The sequence below is a fragment of the Euleptes europaea genome, chromosome 5 (genome assembly GCF_029931775.1).
Source record: "Euleptes europaea isolate rEulEur1 chromosome 5, rEulEur1.hap1, whole genome shotgun sequence".
NCBI classification, from domain to species: domain Eukaryota; kingdom Metazoa; phylum Chordata; class Lepidosauria; order Squamata; family Sphaerodactylidae; genus Euleptes; species Euleptes europaea.
In genome coordinates, this window is record NC_079316.1 from 56,421,149 (window position 1) to 56,445,721 (window position 24,573).

The window sequence follows — 24,573 nt, forward strand, 5'->3', positions numbered from 1 at the left end:
GTTCTCCAGATTAGAGTCCGCCGCTCTTAACTACTACACCACGCTGGCTACTCACCAACTACATGGAAAAGCTAACTACATGGAAAATCATCTCTGTCTGGAAGCAGCCTAGGAGGCCAGCCTCTAGTCTGGGCCTTTGAAAACTTCAGCAGTTACTATACAGGCAATAACAGAGCTACACCACCAACAACATGGGAAATTATTTTACCATTCTCTTTTTCTCCACTGAATAGTCTTCTCCAAAACCCCAGTGTAACACTCAGTTATAGCTCCTATCTCTCTCTACCACCACCTCTCCAGTCTCTTTCGTAAATATGGGCTTTCAAAAAGACAACACAGTTATACAGGAACCTGTAATTTATACAACCATTTCTTGTTCCGTTAATTAAAAACATTTTAAGAAGCAGGATTCGGTTGCTAGTTTTTGGAAGTTTTTGATGCAGAAGGCATGGCTATTTGTTTATAGCAATGCAATTTATATATCACAGACATTTAAAAAGTTTTTAAAAATGTAAAGTTTGAGAAACGGTAGCCACACAAAAATCAGTATTTCAGTGATGCATTTTTAAAAACTGTAATCAACCTCATGCTATTCCTTGGAAAGAGAAATTTTCCCACATTACAACTGACCAATGGCATTTCTACCGCTTTTGCGCATGCATCAATCAAGTTAAGCCCCACCTCCCCCTCACATGCACCATACCCGTGCCACTTCTTTTTCACTTTCTATTTGTTGTCTCTCTTGTTCTTCCATGTCCAAGTTGAATTCTTGTTGGTCCAGTTTCTCAATTTTAGGTACTTTTGCATTTTCAAACATCATTTCCTGAATCTGTTTTTTTTAAAAAAGTAGAAAGGTATCAGTGATGGATAGGGTTGCCAGGTTGCTTGGATTGGCGGGCAATTACCTTTAAGAAGTCTCAATTGCCTGCCAATCCATCGGCCAGCTTGGAGTGGGGATTGCACATGTGTGCCTATGACCAGGAATTGTAAAGAGGCTTCAATATGGGGGGAGGATCAAAGAGGGGGAATCCCCATTGCAAAAGTAGAGCACACACCCCTTGCACAGGCCTGCAATAACCCTTTTGCTAACCAACCTTACAACTTCAGAAGAGCCCATATCCATAAAGGAAACATTTTCCTATTGAAAACATGCAAATAAAATGAATGTACAAATTAGGCCACTAAGGGTGTATCTGCATATGTAAATACACAGGAAAGAATCAATCATGCCCAGTGCTGCTGACAATCTACGTTTTAAGGGTTCCAGTGCACAAGACGTTGCAGAGTTCATATGATTGCCCTTCTCACATCTGCTTAGCGATGGGCACAGTATCATTTGCGACTGGAGAGGTGCCCAAGTACCTCCTGTTCCTTCTATCTTATCAAGGTTGAAGGAATAGATTGTACCTATATTGGTCCAAGAGGTGTACTGTCCCGTGATGTTTTATTATGTTTGAATCCTATAATTCCTCAAGGAAAGTTAGGGTAGAATTCACAGAGCGATCTCATTTTATCCTCACAACAGCCCTTGGATGTAAGGCAGGCTGAAAGAAAGTTATTTGCCCAAGGCCACCCACAGAACCTGATAACTGGGCAGGGATTTGTTCTGGATTACCACATCCACGCCCAGCTCTATATGCTATACTGACTTTCTATAGGAGCCTCTCTTAATGCAGTATCATGAATAAACTGATATTTGCTTGAGAGACACAAAGTGTTTACACGGTAGGTACAGCCTGGGACCTGTGTTTGTCTGCCCCTACTGTCTTCCACATTTTTTGGAAATAGATGTCTGCCTATCAGACTGTGTACGCTTATTGCACAAAGAGCAAAGTATCTTCAGTTCTGTGTAAAATGTGAATCAGTTCTTAGATATGTGACTCCATCAATAGGGTTGCCAGATCCCCCCTCTTCTCTGACAGAAGGTTTTCAGGGCAGGACTGGGGCGGTGAAAGTGGCCATGGCAACGCATGCAAGTAGGAATCCAGCCAGTCTTTTAATATATTTTCATAAGTACAAGCTTTAATTTACTACCACCACCTCTCTAGAGAGTATCTCTCTAGAGAGTACATAGGCAACAGAAACAATGGGTCAGATACTAATAAAGAAAATGAAAACAGAGTAAGATTTCTACCCTAACTTGGAAACTATGGTGCACAGCAGCTGCTCTTCCCTTCCACCTGGAAGATGCAAATGGGTGTGTGAGTAATGAGGATGCTCCAAAGCTGTCATTCTCATGGATTTGCTCCCCCACAGACACACACCAACGAAGAAAGAACAGCTCCTTTTCAGCTCTCTTCCCTCCACATGCGCAGAAAGAGCCTAGCCAATCTGGGTTCTGGGTCCTGGCTGCACAGGCTTGACAGACAGCAGCAGCCAAATAGTCAGGGGCTTGCACATCAGAGGGATGTCTTATATTCCCTGCAGGATGTGAAAACATCTATCTCTGGGAGAAATGAGGGTTTCCCAGCCTCATTGTCACTAGAAACACTGGTTCATCTCCATAAATGTCAGCCCTTCCTGAGACGGGTTTGTCCTGTTCTCATCCCACCCTCATCCATGATACTTGTTAGTTCCAGCCTCTTGGTACAACCTCCCAGTCACTGCCTCTAATGTATATTAGAGGAAAGGCAACTGGCCTGGCTGAGGATTAAAGAATACCATGGAATTTGATCGTCATACTTTCAAGACACAAATTCCATGCCCTACTTGGGGAATAAGATGCTCCCTTTGGGAATCACTACTTTAGAATAAATCCCTTGTCCTGTTCAATCAATTAAAGTACATCATGTGCACATAGGGGAGTGGGGCAGTGACTTGTGGCTCCAGCTCCAGATGCCGATGCATAGAAACATCTGTAGGGAGCTCTATGTGTGTACAAGTGTGTTTTTATGTGTGGTTGGGATCTGATCACACCTACAAGATAAAGTGCTCACTCCTTGAAGAGTGTGCACATCTGGGGATGGGGCCACAAGACACAATTCTGCTCCACTCAATGCATGTAGAATTGTATGTGCTTTGAGCAACTGAACTTTTATATTGTTTTTATCATTTGAGGGTGAAATGCTTTCACATCGTGATGGCTCCATATAGCAGCCAAATTGTAAGAATTACTTATTATTTGGTTTGGTCCTACCTTCACACAAGAACCATCTATTGCCTGAAGTATCCCACACAACCCAAGGTAAATGATCTATTGTGCACAGGATAACTGAAGTATCTAGTCTGACTTCTGGCCACTCTGCAGATATACAGGTAGAAACAACCTCAGAACATGAAAGGTATATTATTGTTAGATGTGCAGGGTTCTGCTTTTTATACATGTGTACAAAAGTATTTCCTCTGAAGTGAAAAATACCACACAAACAAGGCATGTTTGGCCACCACTCTCATATCTGCTGGAGCTGAGGGCCAAAAGGAGGCTCCCATCTTCTGTGTGTGCTTCTGTGTGTGATGAAGACAACCTAAGCCATCCCTTGAGAACAGGGTGGGCACATGAAAGGAAAAACATGTCATACTCCACCACTGGCACATCTAATTTGGAGCTAAGCCACACATGGCTTGTTGGTCTGCTCTTGCGAATCCTTCATGTGCAGCTCCCGGAGTCTCCCAGGGGGCCAACTGTCAGGGAAAACAAACCCAGACAATCTTCCCTGCCCAACTGGTTGCATTATTTGCATCAATTCCCACCCGAGTAGGATCATATCACACAACTGCAGCTCCCATGTGGCTCTGGCCACTGTAAAGGGCACCAAGAAAACTGCCTGCATGCAAGTATGTATAAAAGCCACAGTTAAGTGAGCAGTGTCATCATGATCTCCCCATGGCTACAGGCAAGCCAAAGAGAAAATATCTTCACCATGCCCTCAGCAACAGCCTGAACATTCTTCAACTGCTCACCTTTTTACGGAGCTTTTTAATTCCCTGTTTCACTTCTTTTCTCTTATCAGCAAATTTGGCAGTTTCTTCCTTGATAGCCTGGTGTTTATCAGCGAGACGGACAGTAGAAAGAAATAGAGTAAAAGTACAGAATACTAGTTAATACAGTACAAGCCTGGTCATAATAGATCTCCCAACAAGGAGATCTATTTGTCAGTCAGCATCACAATCTTGATCCGCATGCAGTTCTGTACTGCCGTAGACTGCAAGCGAGCAGCATAGGGGTTTACTAGCACAAAGAGCGGCACAACTGAAATAGAAAGTGGGGAAGCAGCACAGATACAACCTCAGCTGATAAGGAGCTTACGACATGTGTCCCCAGCTGTGACCTTTTTGAGATACATGGTATTGTCTAATTTGGCCCAGGGTGATTGGCTTAAGGTCATCTAGTAAGCTTAAATGGCAGAGTGGGCAGTCAAATCTGGATCTCTCAGATCCTAGTCTACAACTGCTACACTGTGCTGGTTTGGGGAAAAGCTTCTTCACAGGGTAGCATGATAGAAAATGGTAATTCTATGTGCAATTGAGACTTCATTGTTGCAGTGGCAGTACCTTCTCTGCTTTCTGGTCTACCCATGTTTGCTCAGAAGACTTTTCTTGAGTCAGAAGGAAATATTCATCCTCCTCTTCAATTTCAATAGCCGATCCTTTCTTAAATTTTATCTGAAACAAATTATTTAAGACAGACCATGATATCCACTTATAATTCCCTGCAACCTAATACTTTCTAGTGTCTGATTCTTAGCAGTTTAATAGACTGCACTTAATTTTTGTTTTTGTTTTCTTTTTGTAACAAATGCCAAGAGATTGAAATAAATGCATATGACAAAATGAACTAACTACTGAAGTGATTGAACCTATGTGCACTTGCAAAAAGAATGGTCAGTTCCAGTGGCACACCTACCAGGATTATTACTAGAATTGTTATTGTATACATAAGACATACATGGTTACATACATGTTTTTTTTTAATTAGAAGACAAATCATACAACTGTTCTGACGTGGATCATGCTTCAGCCTGTAAATCCTTGCCACCTATTTCCTTACTTCCAGAGGTATTCTGACCTATATTAAGTGCTTCATCTAGCAAAATATCATCACAACAACAGACACTTTCCACTCAAGACACGTCAATGGTGTTTTCCACATGGGGACAGATCTATATAGTGTCCCCATTGCTTCTGTGGCTGCCGCTTCTGCACAGCAGAAAAAAGGATTCCACATGGCAGGTTTGCCACTGTTTCCCTGCCCTGCCCTCGGAAGTGGCCATTGCTCTTCCCCTGCCACTAGGGCTTTTTCATATATTTTTAAAACCATCAATTGAATATTTTAACATGTTCCACGATTTCCCAGCTTTCATTTCTTAAAAAGTAAGTCTCTAGCCCTTTTCATCACAGAGATATGCTTTTCTTCTTACATCTCTGCAATGGAAGAGTCTAGAAACTTACTTTTTGAAAACAAAAGCTGGGAATGCATGAAACCTGGTACACATATCATTACAATGTTATATTGATATAGTGTTATAATGCTATATTGATATAACAGTATTCAATTGCTGATTTTTTTAAAAAGCTACCCAATGGCAGGGGGGAAGGAAATGGCTGCTGTGGGAATATGAGTAGGGAAAATGGCTGCTATGTGGGTACAACTTGGAAAATCTAAACTTTACCACCCAAAATCTAAACTTTACCACCCATATGACAGCCATTCAGGCATTGTTGTAATTTCCCCCAAAATCTGCAACAAAGCAGTTTGGGAAAGAATGCAGAAAAGATGGGGAAGCCCTGGGAGGTGCAAAAAGCTCTACAATATTGTAGGGAAACAGGAAATATCCCTGCTTCCTAACAGCATCAAACCTAGGGCAAATAACCTATGTGGAAATGGCCAACATGGGACAAGTTGACAATTCAAAGTCTCTGTCTCATGTATACCCTTCCTCCAAGGAGCTCTGTGAAGTAGCTTAGGCTGATAGATGGCTATTATATCCTTTACAAGAAACTGCTTATCCAGTTCTGTTTCCCAACTCTTCAGCACTCAACACATTTTCACTGCACTATCTGATACATTCAAAATTGTAAGACCTGGGAATCACTTCGAAATAGTGCAGATTCTAAACTCTTTCCTGATATCCTTGCCCATTCTGGCATATTCCTTAGAAATTTTTTTTCCTTGAAAATATAGTTGTTTAAGTTGGTCAGAAGATAATTCCCAAAGTCAACTGCATCCTTCAGTTTGCGCTCACCAATCCTCCTGGAGAAAAAAAGGAAAGAAAAACCCAAGAGAGCAGAAAACTGATAGAATTGCACTGCCAAGATTAATAGGCGAACCAAAGGTTTTTACATTCTCAGCCTATTCCTGCTTACTCAAAAACAAGCATGAACAGGATTACACCCATAATCATTTAATTTATTTGTTTAATTTATTTATAGCCAGCATGGTGTAGTGGTTAAGAGCGGTGGTTTGGAGTGGTGGAGTCTGATCTGGAGAACCAGGTTTGATTCCCTACTCCTCCACATGAGCGGTGGAGGCTAATCTGGTGAGCTGGATTTGTTTCCCGACTCCTACACATGAAGCCAGCTGGGTGACCTTGGGCCAGTCACACTCTCTCAGCACCACCTACCTCACAGGGCGTCTGTTGTGGGGAGGGGAAGGGAAGGTGATTGTAAGCTGGTTTGCGTCTCCCTTAAGTGGTAGAGAAAGTCGGCATATAAAAACCAACTCCTCTTCTTCTTTTTATACCCTACCTTTATCCCCAATGGAGACCTAAAGTGGTTACATCATTCTCCTGGCCTCCATTGCATCCTCACAACAACCCTGTGAGGCAGCTTAGGCTTAGAGAGTATGACTAGCCCATGGTCACCCAGCAAGCTTCCATTGGCACGAGTGGGGATTCAAACCTGGGTCTCCCAGATACCAGTCTAACACTCTTAACCACTGCAATATACTGGTTCTCAAATAATCAAATTAACTGGTACTGATAAACGTAATTAAAAATCTTGTTATCACAGAATCTCAAATTCTTCTCAGAGGTTTTTTCACCTTAGTCTGGGAAATGGGCTGCATTATTTCCCTCCCTCCTGGTAAAGCTGCTATCTATAAGTAAGCCATGACCATGCTAAGACCCTGCATGCCCCAGCCATTAGCTGATAGAATATTTTGTGGCAGGGTATAATACAGAAACTTCTGCTGAAATAAAGCATACGCCCAGTGGCACCTTAAAAGGTTTTTTAAACATATTCTAGCATAAGCAATAGACTCCTGTAATATTTTGGCTAATTATTTAGTTAAATTCAGCTTTAGAACTATACACCTGCAGGCCCCAAACAAACAAGCATCAAAATGTCAACACACATATCCCCCCACACTCAAACATACACACACATTATCATATATACAAAAGAAATCCAGAGAGACCAGCCTATGAAATGGTTTCAGTACCGTGTATTGGATGCCACAAAATATAATGCAAACAGTATTATGCGTTTAAGTCATGGATATTAATCTATTATGAATATTTTGTAATTCAGTCTTGATGGCTGTTATAATTCCAAAATGTAATCCACCCGCTTCATGCCCTGAATAGTTAAGCATCCTTCATCAAATCGTACATACTTCGGTTGGTTCTTGTAGGTTATCCGGGCTGTGTAACCGTGGTCTTGGAATTTTCTTTCCTGACGTTTCGCCAGCAACTGTGGCAGGCATCTTCAGAGTAGTAACACTGAAGGACAGTGTCTCTCAGTGTCAAGGGTGTAGAAAGAGTAATATATAGTCAGAAAGGGGTTGGGTTTGAGCTGAGTATTGTCCTGCAAAAGTATTGTCCTGTAAGTATCAAGATAATGTGCTAATGAGGGTATGGTATGTTAATATGGAACCATTGTATCCTGAAGTGATCTGTTAATGTGTGTAATCCAAAACTAATCTGTATGGCTATTGTTGAATGTTGTCTTTGTCTGGAGGTTTTTCAGGGCAGGAAGCCAAGCCTTATTCATTCTTAAACTTCAGTGTTACTACTCTGAAGATGCCTGCCACAGTTGCTGGCGAAACGTCAGGAAAGAAAATTCCAAGACCACGGTTACACAGCCCGGATAACCTACAAGAACCAATGAACTCTGACCGTGAAAGCCTTCGACAATATTTCGTACATACTTCCATTTCAGCAAAACAACTGCTCCGTCAAAACCACTGACGAGTATGAACTGGCCATCCAGGGAGAATGCCAACGACCTGATTCCATGTTCATGATATGAATGGCAGTGCTCAAGAGCTAGAGTGTCCTATGAGAGAGGGGGAGAGAGAGAAAGAGAAATAGCACTGGCTGTTAGAGATAGGGGAGGGACTTCTCCTGGAGAGGGATGGTGCTGGAGAGAGGAAATGTGAGATCTTGCAGCCTGCTCCTCCTGCTCTTATCCACGGTTAAGAGATTGGGGACGTGATATGTTGGCACTGTCCCAATTATTTTCATGCAAAATAGCTCTACATAACAATACTTTCAGTAGCTCTGTTTTAGTGGATATCTGACAACTATGTTTATCGTTAAGAAGACAATGTTATATGGCAGATAGAACTCTATGAACATATGAAACTTTCTTTGAGTTATATCTTGCTCATAAACAGGCCCCTTATTTAGGTTCTGACAACCTAGCCATGCTGATGATGAAGAAGAGTTGGTTTTTATATGCCGACTTTCTCTACCACTTAAGGAAGAATCAAACCGGCTTACAATCACCTTCCCTTCCCCTCCCCACAGCAGATACCCCATAAGGTAGGTGGGGCTGAGAGAGCTCTAAGAGAGCTGTGACTACTGCTAGCCCAAGGTCATCCAGCTGGCTTCATGTGCAGGAGTGGGGAAACCAACCCAGTTCACCAGATTAGAGTCTGCCGCTCATGCAGAAGAGTAGGGAATGAAACCTGGTTCTCCAGTTAGAGCCCACTGCTCTTAACAACCACACCACGCTTGCTATGGTGACTTCCAGATTGCATTATTGTAATGTGTTCTATGTGGGGCTACAGAGATTTAATGGGAACTATACAGAGACAATTACCAAAGACACAGCATCATGGATAATTAATACTCCACTCTCAGCTACTGAAACCAGCCACTTGCCGTGGGGTGACAAACGCAGGAAAGCTCGTCCAAACTGCTTGCTTGGTATCCTCTTGTCTGATTTCATAATTGGTGAATCTTTCCAGCTTATCTGTGAACCAAGAAGGTAATATCAAGTAACAGATGCAATGGTGATAGCATTAAATTATCGGTGATAGTATTAAAGTATGCTCATGTCAAACAGAATGAACAATAGAATTGGGAAAGCAAAGCAAAAAAGAGGGATGGGCGCCTCTTTAGCTTCAGAAAAAGCTATATTAAACTTTATGAACACTAGCTAATAACACGTTGCATAATACTTCCTATTCACACTCACCATGCCTTCAGAACCAAGTGTTCTGCGACACCTTAAAGGCCAATGAATTTATCGTAAGCTTGCATGAGCTACAGCCCACTTCATCAGAAGCAAACCTGTCCCTAAAATAACTTCTCCACTCCCCATCTAGGGAAGTAGCTCTATTCTCTCTTTGAATTCTCCCTTGAAACTCCATTTGTGTACAAACTATTTCTAAATTACCATATTCTCAGATTTTCCAACCTACGTTACCCTCATTAACTCTTCCATTTACCCCCAATCCTTGTTAATCCTTTATGAAGCCTCTTCTTCTCTCTTTAGCTCTGCCTGAAGACAGTCAGAATATGCCCCTTCTGAGTTCTGAATCGCATAAGTCCATTGTTGTTATTAAATAAATGCTAACTATTTATTTAGTAATATTTGTGTAAAATATTTATCTGACTTACATAAATGATATTGCTTTAACGGCCAACTGACCACGAGCAGTATCACACTGAAACAACCCTTTATTACCCCCTTTTATTAAGTACTGCCGACAAACATTTTGCAACTGATAACGTGATTCTTTTATCGTTATCAAATAGTAACATCTGAATTGGTATCTGTGAGGAAACATATGATTTATAAAAATTTGTAAAATATTTATTTAGTCCTAATAATGGACTTCTCTCATCTGTGATTCATATTTGGCACTGTCCCTCTCTTTGTAACCTGGTGAAGCCTGTTTTGTTTAACAGGGATCTTAATTTGTTGTTAGATCTGATCCTCTGCCTCCTAACACTATGAGCAATTGGATAGTTTTATCTGGTTGTATTTCTTGTACTTTATTCTGCTGATGCAACATATTACAGAGTTTCATTGTTTTCATTCCATTTGTTATTTTGTGCCCTTGATGGATACTCCCAATTTATCTTATTCTGTAAGCCACTTTGGGGAGAAGAGCCTGTTGTGTGACCAAAAAGCGGAATAGAAATGTGGCATGGGTCCTGCTGGGAGAAACCCACCCTGCTGGGAGAAAGGAATCTGAAGACTCCAAGGTAGCGGAAGTTAGAGTTCTGGAATCAGAGCATGAGGAAGTGGGTAACTCTTCAGAGATCCCTTTGGGGGACAGGGAGGAGCACCAAAAGGCAGTTAACATCACCTGCTCCTGAAGAAGTAGGTTAACTCTGCTCCATTCCTTCGATTCTCAGACCCCCCCCCCAAATTCTTGGCAGCTCCAGCAAAGCCCCAGTAGTTCCTACTGAGCTCTGAGACAACAGAAGTAGTCTCAGTCCCATTGGAACACTCACCCCGATGTTCAGCTCCCCTTTAATTCACCAACAGCCCTTTCATAGGAGACAGGGCTGAAATATACCGTAACCTGCACAAATATTTAAATTCTCATTTGGTTCCAGACTAATGCTCTGAGCTGTGAGTGCTTCTGCATCCCACCAGCACTAGAGCAAGCCGCAGGCTTTACTTTTGCTAGCTGTCCCTTCACTGCCTTGCTGTGCCTCTCTTCACCTCAGCATGCCCTGTTTTATCCTGCTTGGCCTAGCTCACCCTGCTCGGCCTCGCCTCCCTTTGCTGATGCTATTCTGCCTGGCCCTGCTTTGGGAGAACAGTATTTTCCTTTGGAAACTGGCTGCAAAGAGGAGAAAATGTTATAATGCAATGAATAAATGAGAAATGGAATTAATTCGTTAGTAAAGGAGAAGTAGTAGCTACTGATTAAGACTCAATGATCTTGCCTCTGCTCCGAAGGTCCCTTGGTCCCTAGGATGCATTTTGCAAACACAGGGCTCCAGTCCCCACCAAAGCCTTCACTTCTGCAAATGAAGCCCTCCCAACTTTCCCCTCCTACCTCTGGTAATACAAAATTGAATGGGTAGTGAAAAGAGCCCCATTTGTTGTATGAATGCCATGCAGGGAATGATAATGATAGGCCCTGCCATAAATCAATGATGCCACCACTCCAAAACAGAGACTGGAGGGCTGACGTAGACCAAAGTTAATATGCTGGACAGTGGGCTTCTTCAGAAAATGTCCAGACTGGATTTTTTTGGGGGGGAGCCACCTGCTTTGATCTTAAGGTGGGTTGATAGTAAGTGAGTCCAGAGAGGGCTACAAAAGACATCCAATCTGTCAATGACTGAAACATTTCATTTCAGAAGAGAGTTTTGGTTATTTGTAAAAGAAGCAACATTAATTAACTGTTCTCTTGTGCCGCCTGATCATACCTTTGAAGCAAAATGGTATTTACAGATGAAAGGGGCATGGCTAGCATAGCCATACACAGAGGTGTCCTTCCGCCTGACCACAGAGCTCAGAGGGAACTCTAAGTCATAGGAGCGCTTCCGAATGGCATGGTCCTTCAACAGCCCCCTTTCATTGATACACTCCTCATTATCTGCAGAGTGAAAAAGAACCACAGTGGGAAGGGGAAAGACAGCATGCATGCCCATATCAGCACTCCCCCCCCCACTCTGAAAATATAGAAGGCATGTTTTTAAGTAGGTCAATAACACAGAATAGGAAAGGTGTGCAGTCTGCATGGTGCTCAGTGATCATGGATCATTTGCTGACAGGGCAAGCTTTGAATTTGGCAGATTCCTCATACTCACTGAGCACCATGCATCCTCAGAGTAGCTTCACACCATCCACACAGGGATGGGTGTGTGTAATTTCCCTGTGGCTGCTATGGCTGCCAATTCAGCAAAGCAAAGGAGGAAATAATCCAAAATGTAACTTTTAAAAAAAAGATACTCAATTCTATCATGTTACCTCATCTACATATCTAGGAAAGCTATGGGTCAATAGAAACAACTGAGTATGTGGTAAATCACTTTGATCCTTATGTGTTCATCCTTCTTCTAAGTGCCCTGTAAATGTATCAGTGTTGAATGATGACCACATGGTGTTTAAATGAAGAACAAAAAAACTTATTTCCTTCCCTTGCTTTCCCTTTACGGGTTCCATTATGCAAGGTAGTCCAGTTGTCTAAGCTCAACCAGAAGAGTCAGCATCCATGTACTGATTAGAGATAAATAAAAATGGCTAGTACAGGGCATAACTGTACAATATTTGTGTGTGTGTGTAAAGTGCCTTCAAGTCGCAAACCAACTTATGGCGACCCCTTTTGGGGTTTTCATGGCAAGAGACTAACAGAGGTGGTTTGCCAGTGCCTTCCTCTGCACAGCAACCCAGATATTCCTCGGTGGTCTCCCATCCAAATACTAACCAGGGCTGACCCTGCTTAGCTTCTGAGATCTGATGAGATCAGGCTAGCCTGGGCCATCCAGGTCAGGGTGTCCTGGGACGGGCTCAGAGCCAGCCCAGGACTCGCCCCAGGGACCCCCCCCTCCGCACTCACCTCCGGTCCGGCGGCGGGCGGAGCGCGGCACGGGAGGTCCCAGCAAACCGCGGGACCGGGCTGGCGGCTCGGGCCCGCGAGGGCCGTGTCGGGGGGGTGAGGCAAGGCCCCGACGGACGGCGCCCAGTGGCGACCGCGGACGGGCCCAGCGCCTCAGCCCGGCCCGACGCCGCAGCGGCGGCCACGGCGGGCAGAGAAGAGGCGGGGAAGCGCGCCGTCGCTGGGGTCCCTGCTGGCTGGCCGTGCCGGCCTGGAGAAGGGGGCGGACAGGGGCTCGGAGAGCGGACCGGGCCCAGACAGGGGGCCGGAGGCGGGTCCCTGCAAGGGCGCCAAGGGCAGTCGAAAACCCCGGGCAGGGGAAGAACGCGGAGGAGCAGCCTCCGAGCTCCCCGGCCTGCACGGGAGGAAGGAAAGGAGAAGGGTGGAGCCGGAAGTAGGCTAACTCCTTATAAGGTAGGAGAAGGACGGGGCTGGGGGGATATAAGGAGAGAGGGAGCGGAGGCCGAGGAGGAGTGAGGAAGCCAGTGTTGGGTGTGCTGCAGGGCTGGTGCAAGCTCTGCAAACTACCACGCTGGCCGACACAGCAGGCGAGGACAGCTCAGACTCGCCTGCTGAATGGTCTGAGGCCGAGGAAGCTCCTCTCGAACGGATAGCGAGGGCCTCAACGAGGGCGGACCCCCGGACCCCGGTCCAAAGTCCTCACACAGGGCGTACAATATTTACCCAAGACGATCTTTCTAGGAAGGCTAAACACTTCCAGTCTTGCTCTTTTGATGTCTGGTGGACAAAGGAGTACAATAACTTCAGATGCCTCTTTCTCTACATCATAGAGTGAAGTCAGTTCAATAATCTTATGGGATAACACTGAAATGAAAAAGAAACCAACATTTCAAACTAAGCATTAATGTATTTCTTCCTACTGAGGTACATTACAGGCACTCCGGGTGTCTTGGGAAAGTCATCTGCAGTAAGTTAAGAGGTATTTCTAATCGCTATAGCTACAATCCTGCACCCAGTTTTGTGTATGTGTGTACACATACATACGCACGCACACACACCATCAAACTATATTTAAAATTAGAGTGTCTTCATACATTAGAATTTCCATGCAGGGATTTCACTTGTTAACAAAAACAAAAAAAGCCCATGATGGGTACCTGTGTTACAGCGCATTCCTGAGCTCTAAGGGCAAAAGCCCTTAGGAGGCCAGGAAGGTGTTACGCCGGCGTTAGGGGCCCCGCACCAGCGTCCGGGTTACTTATGGCAGCATTAGTGGTCCGAATGCCGGCGAGAAGGCCCAGATGCTGGTCTCAGGGGGCTGCCGTGGCAGCGCCACCCTGGGATGCCAACGTGGCATTCTGCCAGCGTCCCACCGTCGTAAAGGCCCGTGCCAGCATCCTGGGAGGCGTCCTGGTGTCCTGGAAGGCATTACTGGGGCAGGCTGAGGGCAGGAGCAGCCGTTAGGTAGCTTCCTGTCCCCTTTAGCTCAGGAACGCCGGCACTGAGAAGAGCGAGGCTGTGCCTGCTTTTTAGCAGGCGCAGTCTCGCTTTTCTCTATGGGGTGAAAAGCCCCGTTTAAACTTTTAAAAGCCTCTAAAAAGCTTTTTTCGGTTTTTGGCAACGGGGAAATGGGTTAGGAGGCGCTGCTGCTGTCCCTCTTCCCCGCTGTTCCCCCTTGCCACACCTCAGGAATGCGTGGTTAGTCTGTCAATAGCGGTAGAAAAGCGCAAGAGTCCAGTAGCACCTTAAAGACTAACAAAATTTCTGGCAGGGTATGAGCTTTCGTGAGCCACAGATCACTTCTTCAGATACAGCTAGAGATTGCTGAATTACAACTAATACTGAAGCTGAAGACTATGCATTCTCTGGGACTTAATAGAGATCTGGGATTCCTGTCACATTACCAATGCTGATTTCTCTATGCCTACTAACCCTCACACCTAATGCAATCACGCCTGCTAATGTCATTTACTTGCTTTTGACATTTACATTGCCATTGTGCATCTAATTCACTTTTCTCTACTTAAGGACAGATGGAATCACATTCTAGCTGTATCTGAAGAAGTGAGCTGTGGCTCATGAAAGCTCAGGCATACCCTGCCGGAAATTTTGTTAGTCTTTAAGGTGCTACTGGACTCTTGATCTTTTCTTTGAAAAGCCCAGTTATATATTAAAGAGCTAAGAACAACTTCCAGTCAACTGAACATCAAGTTATTTTAGCAGCCTAACCTCTTTATTATTAAAAGCTCTGCTGAAAGCCTCTAAAGAATAAACTAGCTGCTGGTACACGGGTTCCATTCTTGTTAGTGCTCAAGAAAAAGAATCTTATAGAGAAAAATTAGGTTCAGTTTTCAACAACAACAGAAACCTGCATTGACTTGGCAAATACCAGCACAACTAAGGAACGTACCATTCTGCTATTACTAATATCAAAATGATGTGATTATAAGTCAGCCCCTCAAAATCCTGACAGCAAAATAAAAAGCATTTGGAATATGTGAGTTATTATATTTACCTTCTGCCATAGTGTTTACAGGCTCTCTTTCAGGGCTATATCAGACAGGTAGACAGACTGGTTTTTTTATTAATCTCAAAGCAAATATTATCAGGATTCTAGCAAAAATCCAGAACCTCAAGAAATTGCCTTTAAGTAAAGGTTGCATCAGACCAGATATTACTGGGCCTTAAACAGAAATATCTGCAGTAAAATTTTGGTTTCTGAATAGCATATTCTGTTTTTTAAAATGAACAAGAAATCTTAACAGTTACCATTCACAGCTTTAACAGATGGCATTTCAGGAAATAAATATCCAAGAATTTTGCATATATACCTATGTATCCAAGAACTTGGAATGTAGTTGAAGGCAGAGCATTTAAAATAAAGATATATCCATCTGAAGTTCCTGTTATAAGAAACTGACCACTCTGTTCATAGCTTTAAAAAAAGAGAAGAGCAAAAATAATATATTAAAATGTAACCACAGCGTTTGACTTGAAACATGTGATGACACCTCATCTACAAACCTAAAAACTAGGGACTTAAATTTCACACCCTACAAATTTCTTTTGTTCCCCCCCTATACTTTTATTTTTATAACTGAGTCTTTAGGGACTGCTTAGTCTTCTAGTCCTGAATGAGGGAAATGCTTGGACTTAGGATGCCACTTGGTATTAAACTGGCCTATTATGAGGGGATTATAGCCTTGAAGGCCCTGACCCGGATAGCCCAGGCTAGCTTGATCTTGTCAGATCTCAGAAGCTAAGCAGGGTTGACCTTGGCAAGTCTTTGGATGGAAGACTTCCAGGGAATACCAGGGGTGTGACGAAGAGTCAGGCAATGGCAAACCACCTCTGAACATCTCCTGTCTTGAAAACCCCACCAGGGGTTGCCATAAGTCAACTGTGACTTTTCGTCAGCAGCTGTGGCAGGCATCTTCAGAGGAGTAACACTGAAGGACAGTGTCTCTCAGTGTCAAGTGTGTAGGAAGAGTAATATATAGTCAGAAAGGGGTTGGGTTTGAGCTGAGTCATTGTCCTGCAAAAAGTATAATGTGCTAATCACTGTCCTGTAAGTATCAAGATAATGTGCTAATGCTAGCAAACGGCTATCCAGAAATGAAATCAGAAGGGCCATTAAACCTGACAAAAATCAGAAAACTCAGGAAAAAAAGTCTCCCATAGGAAAGGTATTCTTGCCATTTATTAAAGGAGTCACTGATAGGATGGAGAAACTTTTGAAAAAACATAATCTACAAACAGTGTTTAAACCCACCAAGAAAATACAACAGATGCTACGATCAGCAAAAGACTAAAGAGACCCCCTCACCTCTGCAGGAGTATATCGTATACCTTGCAGTTGTGGACAAGTTTACATCGGGATCACACAATACAGCATACAAAAAAAGATAAAAGAACATGAAAGATACTGCAGACTTGGCCAACCTGAGAAATCAGCAGTGGCTGATCATGGACTGACCCAAACAGGACACAGGGTCTTATTCCAAGACACTGAAATACTGGACAATTCTACCAACTATTTTGTCAGATTGCACAGAGAAGCCATTGAAATTCATAAACATCAGCACAACTTTAACAGAAAAGAAGAGAGTTTAAGAATGAATAAGGCTTGGCTTCCTGTCCTGAAAGCCTCCAGACTAACAAAGACTACAGTCCACAATAGCCATGCGGATTAGCTTTGGATTTCACACATTAACAGATCACTTCAGGATACAATGGTTCCATATTAACATACCACACCCTCATTAGCACATTATCTTGATACTTACAGGACAATGATTAGCACATTACCTTTGATACTTTTTGCAGGACAATGACTCAGCTCAAACCCAACCCCTTTCTGACTATATATTACTCTTCCTACACACTTGACACTGAGAGACACTGTCCTTTAGTGTTACTCCTCTGAAGATGCCTGCCACAGCTGCTGGCGAAACGTCAGGAAAGAAAATACCAAGATCACGGTCACACAACCCGGATAACCTACAAGAACCAATGAACTCTGACCGTGAAAGCCTTCGACAATATTTGAAACACTAAGTAGTTTTAGGCTGCCACTTCTCAGATTGGTTTAAATTAGGAGGGGCGAGGCTTTGACAGAAGGCAGCAGGCTAATTTGAATAAACCTTTTAAATGCAGCTAATAAAACACGGTTGTTCTGTGACAATGCAATTAGGGCATACCTGGACTTATTTTGCAGCTTAGCATTATCCTACAGTTAATTGTCTATATATACAACACCAGTTTATTAAAGTGATAGATGCCGTTCTTAGTATTCTTTGGCATCATATATCTGATATTCACACACTCTTGGAGTGAAATGGAATAAAGCCAGTTTCAAACGGAAACAAAGATTTGTTCAAGTTGCTACTTCTTGCCTCTGCCCTCTCCTATTACTTACTGCAAAAACTGTACGCAATTTTCAGTAAGCAGAACCCGGTGAACCACCTTAGGAAGTTTGACATCCGTAACATCTATGAAGAAGACGTAGCCTCTTTTAGTTCCCACTGCCACACAGTGAGAGGACAAGCTGCATGCCATCGCGGTGGCCTAGGGAATGAAGAGATGACACTGAATTGCTTTGTGTCACAATAAGGGCCTCCAGAAAAGAATTTTAGGACAGTAACAATTTTTATTGCTTATTGCCTTTTAACAGAATTCTTTTTTATTAATATTAATACAAAAGCAAAAGCAACCATCACAGCATCAATTTACAAATAACTAGTAGGCAATTGTGATCTGTCTAGTTTTATGCATACTATTGGAGTATGAAAGAAAAATATGAAAGAAAATGAATCCCAGAAAATGGAGAATCTTGTGGAAGAATGCTGGATTCAATTACCCATCCACCCCCATGGAAAACAGCCATCAGGTCTTTGGATGAACTGGCAGACTGCTGGTGGCAGGATGAGAGAGAAGAAAGCTGAGGTCGGGGATATCCTTAAATTTATACTAACTTAAAGTCAAGGTATCATTAGAGAAAGAGAAGCTGGGCATTAAGTACCCATTCCATTCTTCACTTGTACTTCCTCCAGGCCTTTGTTTTGACAGAATTCTTAAGAAATAATTCAAAAGTAGTGGTATTTTCCAAAAAATGGTCCTTATACAAATAGCATATTGGGAAGGATTCAATCGAACAAGTTAAAAGCTATAAGTATTTGGGAATTACTTATAACTATAATCTCAATTGGTCTATACATCGACAAAATACTATTAAAGCCACAAGGATTTCCTTAAATCAACTCAAGCAGTTTTTCAACGCGAAGGGGAATCAGTGTGTTCCTGCAGTGATCAAAATCCTGAATTTGAAAATATTCCCCCAACTTCTGTTTGGTGTTCCCTTATGGCTTGGAACTCTTAATCAAGAAGTGGAGAACATCCAAGCCATATTTCTTAGACAAATATTGGGGATACCTAAATGTGTTTCATATTTTACAATTTGTCTTGAAACTGGGCAAAACATGATTGCCACCAAAGCCTGGATTCAAACAACAAGATATTGGCTCAAATTATATTTTCAAACTGAGCCAGGTTCCCTTTTATATCTCTTGAAAAGTGAACTTCATTATTTCTCATGGGACATATTGATTAGATCTAGACTCTGCCAAATTGGAATTGATTTAGATAATCTTGCTCTGGCCAATGAATCTTACATCTTTAAAAGAATCAAGCAATGTCTCCTTGATGTAGAATGGCAGAATTTTAACCCAGCTCTTCCCCCCATCTGCTCTCCGGTGGCCCTAGGCCTTAATAATGGATTGGGTAAAATGGCTAGGTATCTAGATAACCTAGAGTTACCTTCTCAACGCCCCGCTTTTCTATTAGCTAGGGTTAACGCATTCCCATCTAGGATGCTCTTAGGCCAATACCTCCAGATCCCTAGAAATGAACGCCTATGCACATGCGGTTTAAACTTGTTAGATACAATTGACCACATCCTTTTAGATTGCCCCTTCTATGTGACTCTGCGGGATAAACTGCTATTTACTTTGCTCCAGTACGAGAGATACAGGAGTAATGCAAATTTCTTTTGAGTGACCATGATCATAAAATTACGGCTACCGTGGCTGAATTTTTTACAGGAGTTCTTAAAGAACAAGAAAAGTTTTATTAACCCGACTTGTAACTTATATGTATTGCCCTTTGGAGGTATATTGTTGTTTTTTCTATCTCTGTCTTTTGGTATGCCAATAAAGGTTAATGAATTGAAATGAAATGAAATGAAACTGAGGCTATCATATTTTGGTCACATTATGAGAAGACAAGAGTCACTGCAAAAAACCATAATGCTAGGAAAAGTTGAGGGCAGCAGGGAAAGAGGAGGACCCAACAAGAGATGGATTGACTCAATAAAGGAAGCCACACCCCTCAATTTGCAAGATCTGAGCAAGGCTATCAAAGATCAGACATTTTGGAGGACTTTGATTCATAGGGTTGCCATGGGTCGGAAGCGACTTGACGGCACTTAACACAGACAACCTCTATGATAATAGGTCATTGTTAGACCACCCTCAGTTATTCACACAGGGCTTTTGTTTTTTATGCACATTCTCCCAAGGAAGTGCTTTTGGGAAGCTCAAAGTCAAACATGAACCAAAAACAGTGCAACTCATAATACTTTGGAAAAAGAGCTTATTGATGTGAGTCTCAAAATCATATGAGTCCAGGCTAGCCTCTGCACTGAGCCTATTGCTTTGACGGCACCACATGGATAAACAAATCGCTTTAAACCTTGTTAATTACAGCTGCAAATTCCACTTGTGCATACCATGGTGTGCAAAGCTACCTTGCTGATACAAGCTCCATCCTCTATCCGCCAAACATGCATCTCACCTGATTCCGCTACAGACTATGACAAAGAGAAAGAGAGAGACAGTAAACAACACGAAGCATGGCTGTTATGAAACATAAAGTAGTCTGATAATTTGGGATACAAGTTACTATTAGCACACTACTGTACTTGTTTTGTGCAAGCTTATTTAAGGACCAACACAGATATAACAGTGGCAAACTTGTTTGATAGGTCTGCCCCAATCACATAAAATGAAGGTGGTCCAATTTTATACAGAAGAGGAATGTAATTCCTCTCTGGGGTTGCCAACTTTCAGACGGGAGCTGGAGAGCTACCAGAAATGCAACTGAACTCCAGACTACGGAGATCAGTTCCCCTGGAGGTGGGATTCTATAGCATTATACCCAACTAAAGTCCCTTCCCTCCCCAAACTCCACCTTCCCCAGGCTCTACCCCAAATCTTCAGCAAATTTCCCAAACTGGAGTTGGCAACCCTATAATTTGTGGCTTACCGTCCCACCACCCTTATTGTCAAAACTGTTTTCACAGCCAAAGTTCCTTTTAATGGAAGTGGCCCTAGATGATGGAAAAAAGCACTTGGAGAAATGGCCTGCAAGAGGTAAGCCACAGGAGGTGGTCTCCTCTTTCTACATGATTGGGGCAATTCCATGCTTGCTACTACCAACATTCATACAGCCTTCTTAGTCAGACTGGCCTCAGGGGGAATCAGTTCTTCTGGTCTGCAGAAGAAGCCAAATTTACAATGTGTTGATTAGCTGGTCATTGCGCTTCCTTTTCCCAGTAGGGCTGTGCACAGCATGAATTGTTCAACCATTGCATCATTCATGCAGCCATTTCCCTCCCGTCTCTGAAGGAATTTTCAAGTGTTTCCAAATAATATTTTTGTATAAAAAAACCCTTTAAAAACAGTAGCGACAAAACATTTGATCAAGTAAACACAACATGTACTTGAAGATAAAAACTGTAACAGCAACAAAGTGTACAGCTTACCTGAAGAATGGGGGGGGGGAGGGGGAGAGAACCATAAAGGATTCATGTCAACGGCTACATTAGTGTTTTTGCAGGAGTTAAGAGCACAGTTCACTTTGCAACCCAAAATCCCACACCTGCTCCTCTTCGTTGGTTTGCTTATATAAGCTTATAAGTTGTAGGGCTCAAGCAGGCATTTATGATCCCTGCCTCTTCTACAAGACATGAGGAGTCTGCACTATATAACGCACTGCAGCTATCTACTCTGTTTCATAACTTTGGAGAACTTCAATTTTCAGAGGAAAACTTTTCATCAGCCCATAAAAATCATTAATATTATAGCTGGTAATGATATACAACAGATACAATTATGCATCTGACATTGCTTCTGAAGTTCAAATTAAAGGTAGTAATTTATAAATCTTCAGTTTATACCACTCCCTCCCTCATCCAATCGCTCCTGAAGCCTAAAGTGAGAAAGCATTGCTTGGGTTAGAATGCTTGTAATATAAATTTAAAAATATAATCAATAAAGAAATAAGAGTCCAGGCTCTATTTACAAATGGGGCCTATAACTGCCTTCCAAAGGTAACAGTTCAACAGAATGACATAATGTACCCTGAACATTTCAGCTTCTCTCATTTAATAAGACTGACAGTTCCTCACCGATCTCTACTGGCCGGAGATCAGCCACAATAGCAGGAGATCAGTTCACCTGGAGAGGATGTCCCTTTGGTGGTTGGACTCTATGGCATTAAAGTCCCTCCCCTCTCCAAACCCTGCCCTCCTCAGGCTCCACCCCCAAAACCTCCCACAGGTGATGAAGAGGGACCTGGATTTTTTTTTTTTAAAGACTGACAGTTCCTCACCACACAGTGCTCAGATCCTGGAACAATAAAATCAACTCCGAGGAACTGGCCTTCGCTTGCATCCAATAACTGGATCACATCTTCATTGTCATTAGGATTAAAGACATAAAGAGATCCCTGCCAAGTGGAAATGATAACTCATTATGGGAAGGGCAGAGGGAGTATTTATTACATAGTCTCATTGCAGCAATATAAACCCAATATTTCCAACTGTCACCTTCCAACTTTGGGAACTATATTGTAACTGATAACAGAATGTCAGCCTGTATAACTGTACAATTCTCATAACAACCGGAATATTGTCTGTCTCCTACATTAATTACTTCATTCTATAACATTCTCAAGCAACTGCATTTTAATTTAACTTTTCCTAATTAGCATCGGAACTTCTCTGTATGGTGAGAAAATTGATGTGGCGACTTCCTTCCAATGACTAAGCTAGAAAGCAGGATGGACTTGAAAATAACACTTTCCCAACAATTTCAGGTCAAATTTCTGTTTATTTCAGATGCATTATTACCGTATATACTCGCGTATAAGCCGAGTTTTTCAGCCCCAAAAAAGGGCTGAAAAAGCTGGCCTCGGCTTATACGCGGGTCAATACGGTAGGGGAGGGGAGGGGAGGGGGGAGGAGGGAGGGAGGAGGGAGGGGGCAACTTACCGCCGCCGCCACCGCTGCCGGGCCCATGCGGCTTCCCCCGGCCAGGAGCGCCCTGTGAGGGCCTCCTGCAGCCGCTGGAAGGCCGCGAGGCAGCCGCCGCCGCCGGGCGCGCCTGGCTCCCCCCGCCCTAGAAGGGCCGGGGGAAGCCTCCTGCGGCTAATGGAAGGCCGCGCAGCCGCCGCCGGGCACACCCGGCTCCCCCCGGCCGCATCCTGCGGCCGCCGGAAGGCTGTGTGGCCGCTGCCGCCAGGCGCACCTGGCTCCCCCCGCCCTGGAAGGGCAGGGGGAAGCATCCTGGGGCCGCCGGAAGGCCGCGCGGCTGCCACCGGGTGCGCCTGGCTCCCTCCGCCCTGGAAGGGTTGGGGGAAGCATCCTGCGGCCGCTGGAAGGCCGCGCGGCCCGGCTCCCCCCGCCCTGGGGGGCCAGCCGCCGCCACCGCCTTCGCCGGGCCTGAAGGTAAGCCTGCGGGGGGGGGAGGGGTTATAAGCTGACCCTCGGCTTATACGCTGGTGCCTAATTTTCCCCCATTTTTGGGGAGAAATTAGGCACCTCGGCTTATACGCGGGTCGGCTTATACATGGGTATATACGGTAAGCTATCTTTACTTTTGTTTTCCCTGACAATCTTGAATGACTGCTTAGTCGTCCACTGGCAACTAACAGTGGAGTAAATCTGGTTTAACACATAATCACTATTTATGAGTTTGAACCTGGAAAAGGCCGACATACTTAGAATCATAGAGTTGGAAGGGACCACCAGGGCCATCAAGTCCAATCCCCTGCAGAATGCAGGAAATTCACAACTACCTCCCCCCTCCACACCCCTAATGACCAGAAGATGGCCAAGATGGTCTCCCTCTCATCATCTGCCTAAGAATCAGCATTGCTGACAGATGGCCATCTAACCTCTTCTTAAAAACCTCCAGGGAAGGAGAGCTTATCACCTCCGGAGGAAGCCTGTTCCACTGAGGAACCGCTCTAACTGTTAGAAAATTCTTCCTAATGTCTAGACAGAAACTCTTTTGATTTAATTTCAACCCATTGGTTCTGGTCCGACCTTCTTGCACAACATATAACAACTTGGCACCCTCCTCTATATGACTGCCCTTCAAGTACTTGTACATGGTTATCATATCCCCTCTCAGTCTTCTCCTGCCCTTCTCTGGACACGTTCCAGCTTGTCTACATCTTTCTTAAATTGTGGTGCCCAAAACTGAACACAGTACTCTAGTTGAGGTCTAACCAGAGCAGAGTAAAGCGATACCATCACTTCGCGTGATTTGCCTTTTTACTTACAGCATCACACTGCTGACTCATGTTCAGTGTTTGGTCTACTAAGACCCCAAGATCCTTTTCACACACACTACTGCTCAAACAAGTCTCCCCCATCCTATAATGATGCATTTGATTTTTCCTACCTAAATGCAGAACTTTACATTTGTCTTTGTTGAAGTGCATTTTATTAATTCTAGCCCATTTCTCCAGCCTGTCAAGATCATCCTGCATCTTGGCTCTGTCTTCTACCGATTTGCTACCCCTCCCAATTTAGTATCATCTGCAAATTTAATAAGCATCCCCTCTATTCCTTCATCCAAATCATTTATAAAGATGTTGAACAACACAGGGCCCAGCACAGATCCCTGAGGAACTCCACTAGTCACTTCTCTCTAAGTGGACGAGGAACCATTAACTAGCACTCTTTGGGTACGATCTGTCAACCAGTTGCAGATCCATCTAACAATAATAGGATCTAACCCACATTTCCCCAATTTGTCAACTAGAATACTATGTGGAACCTTATCAAAAGCCTTACTGAAATCTAGATAAACTATGTCTATAGCATTCCCCTGATCCAGCAAGGTAGTAACTTTCTCAAAAAAGGAGATAAGATTAGTCTGACATGACTTATTCTTGAGAAACGCATGCTGGCTCTTAGTGATCAGATCCATCCTTTGGCACAGCCATTGGAATACAAGCACTGAAATATTTCTGTGCACTACTGCAATAGTAACATTTGTGAAGTGCAAAAGAAATTTGCTTTGGGTTGTTATACA

General features: G+C 43.5%; 1 protein-coding gene across 1 annotated transcript in view; it reads right to left on the reverse strand.

The window, feature by feature from the left end:
- The window catches only part of CFAP43 (cilia and flagella associated protein 43), a 75,880-nt gene that overhangs the window by 31,723 nt on the left and 19,584 nt on the right, over positions 1–24,573 (reverse strand). The window contains exons 10-21 of the mRNA XM_056849802.1: positions 21,860–21,976; positions 19,977–20,057; positions 17,610–17,758; positions 15,523–15,626; positions 13,415–13,555; positions 11,559–11,728; positions 8,983–9,135; positions 8,087–8,214; positions 6,022–6,190; positions 4,492–4,602; positions 3,901–3,978; positions 704–829 (exon numbers count right to left, since the gene is read on the reverse strand). Of these exons, the coding sequence (XP_056705780.1) occupies positions 704–829; positions 3,901–3,978; positions 4,492–4,602; positions 6,022–6,190; positions 8,087–8,214; positions 8,983–9,135; positions 11,559–11,728; positions 13,415–13,555; positions 15,523–15,626; positions 17,610–17,758; positions 19,977–20,057; positions 21,860–21,976 (1,527 nt within the window). The remainder of the gene's footprint in view (positions 1–703; positions 830–3,900; positions 3,979–4,491; positions 4,603–6,021; positions 6,191–8,086; positions 8,215–8,982; positions 9,136–11,558; positions 11,729–13,414; positions 13,556–15,522; positions 15,627–17,609; positions 17,759–19,976; positions 20,058–21,859; positions 21,977–24,573) is intronic.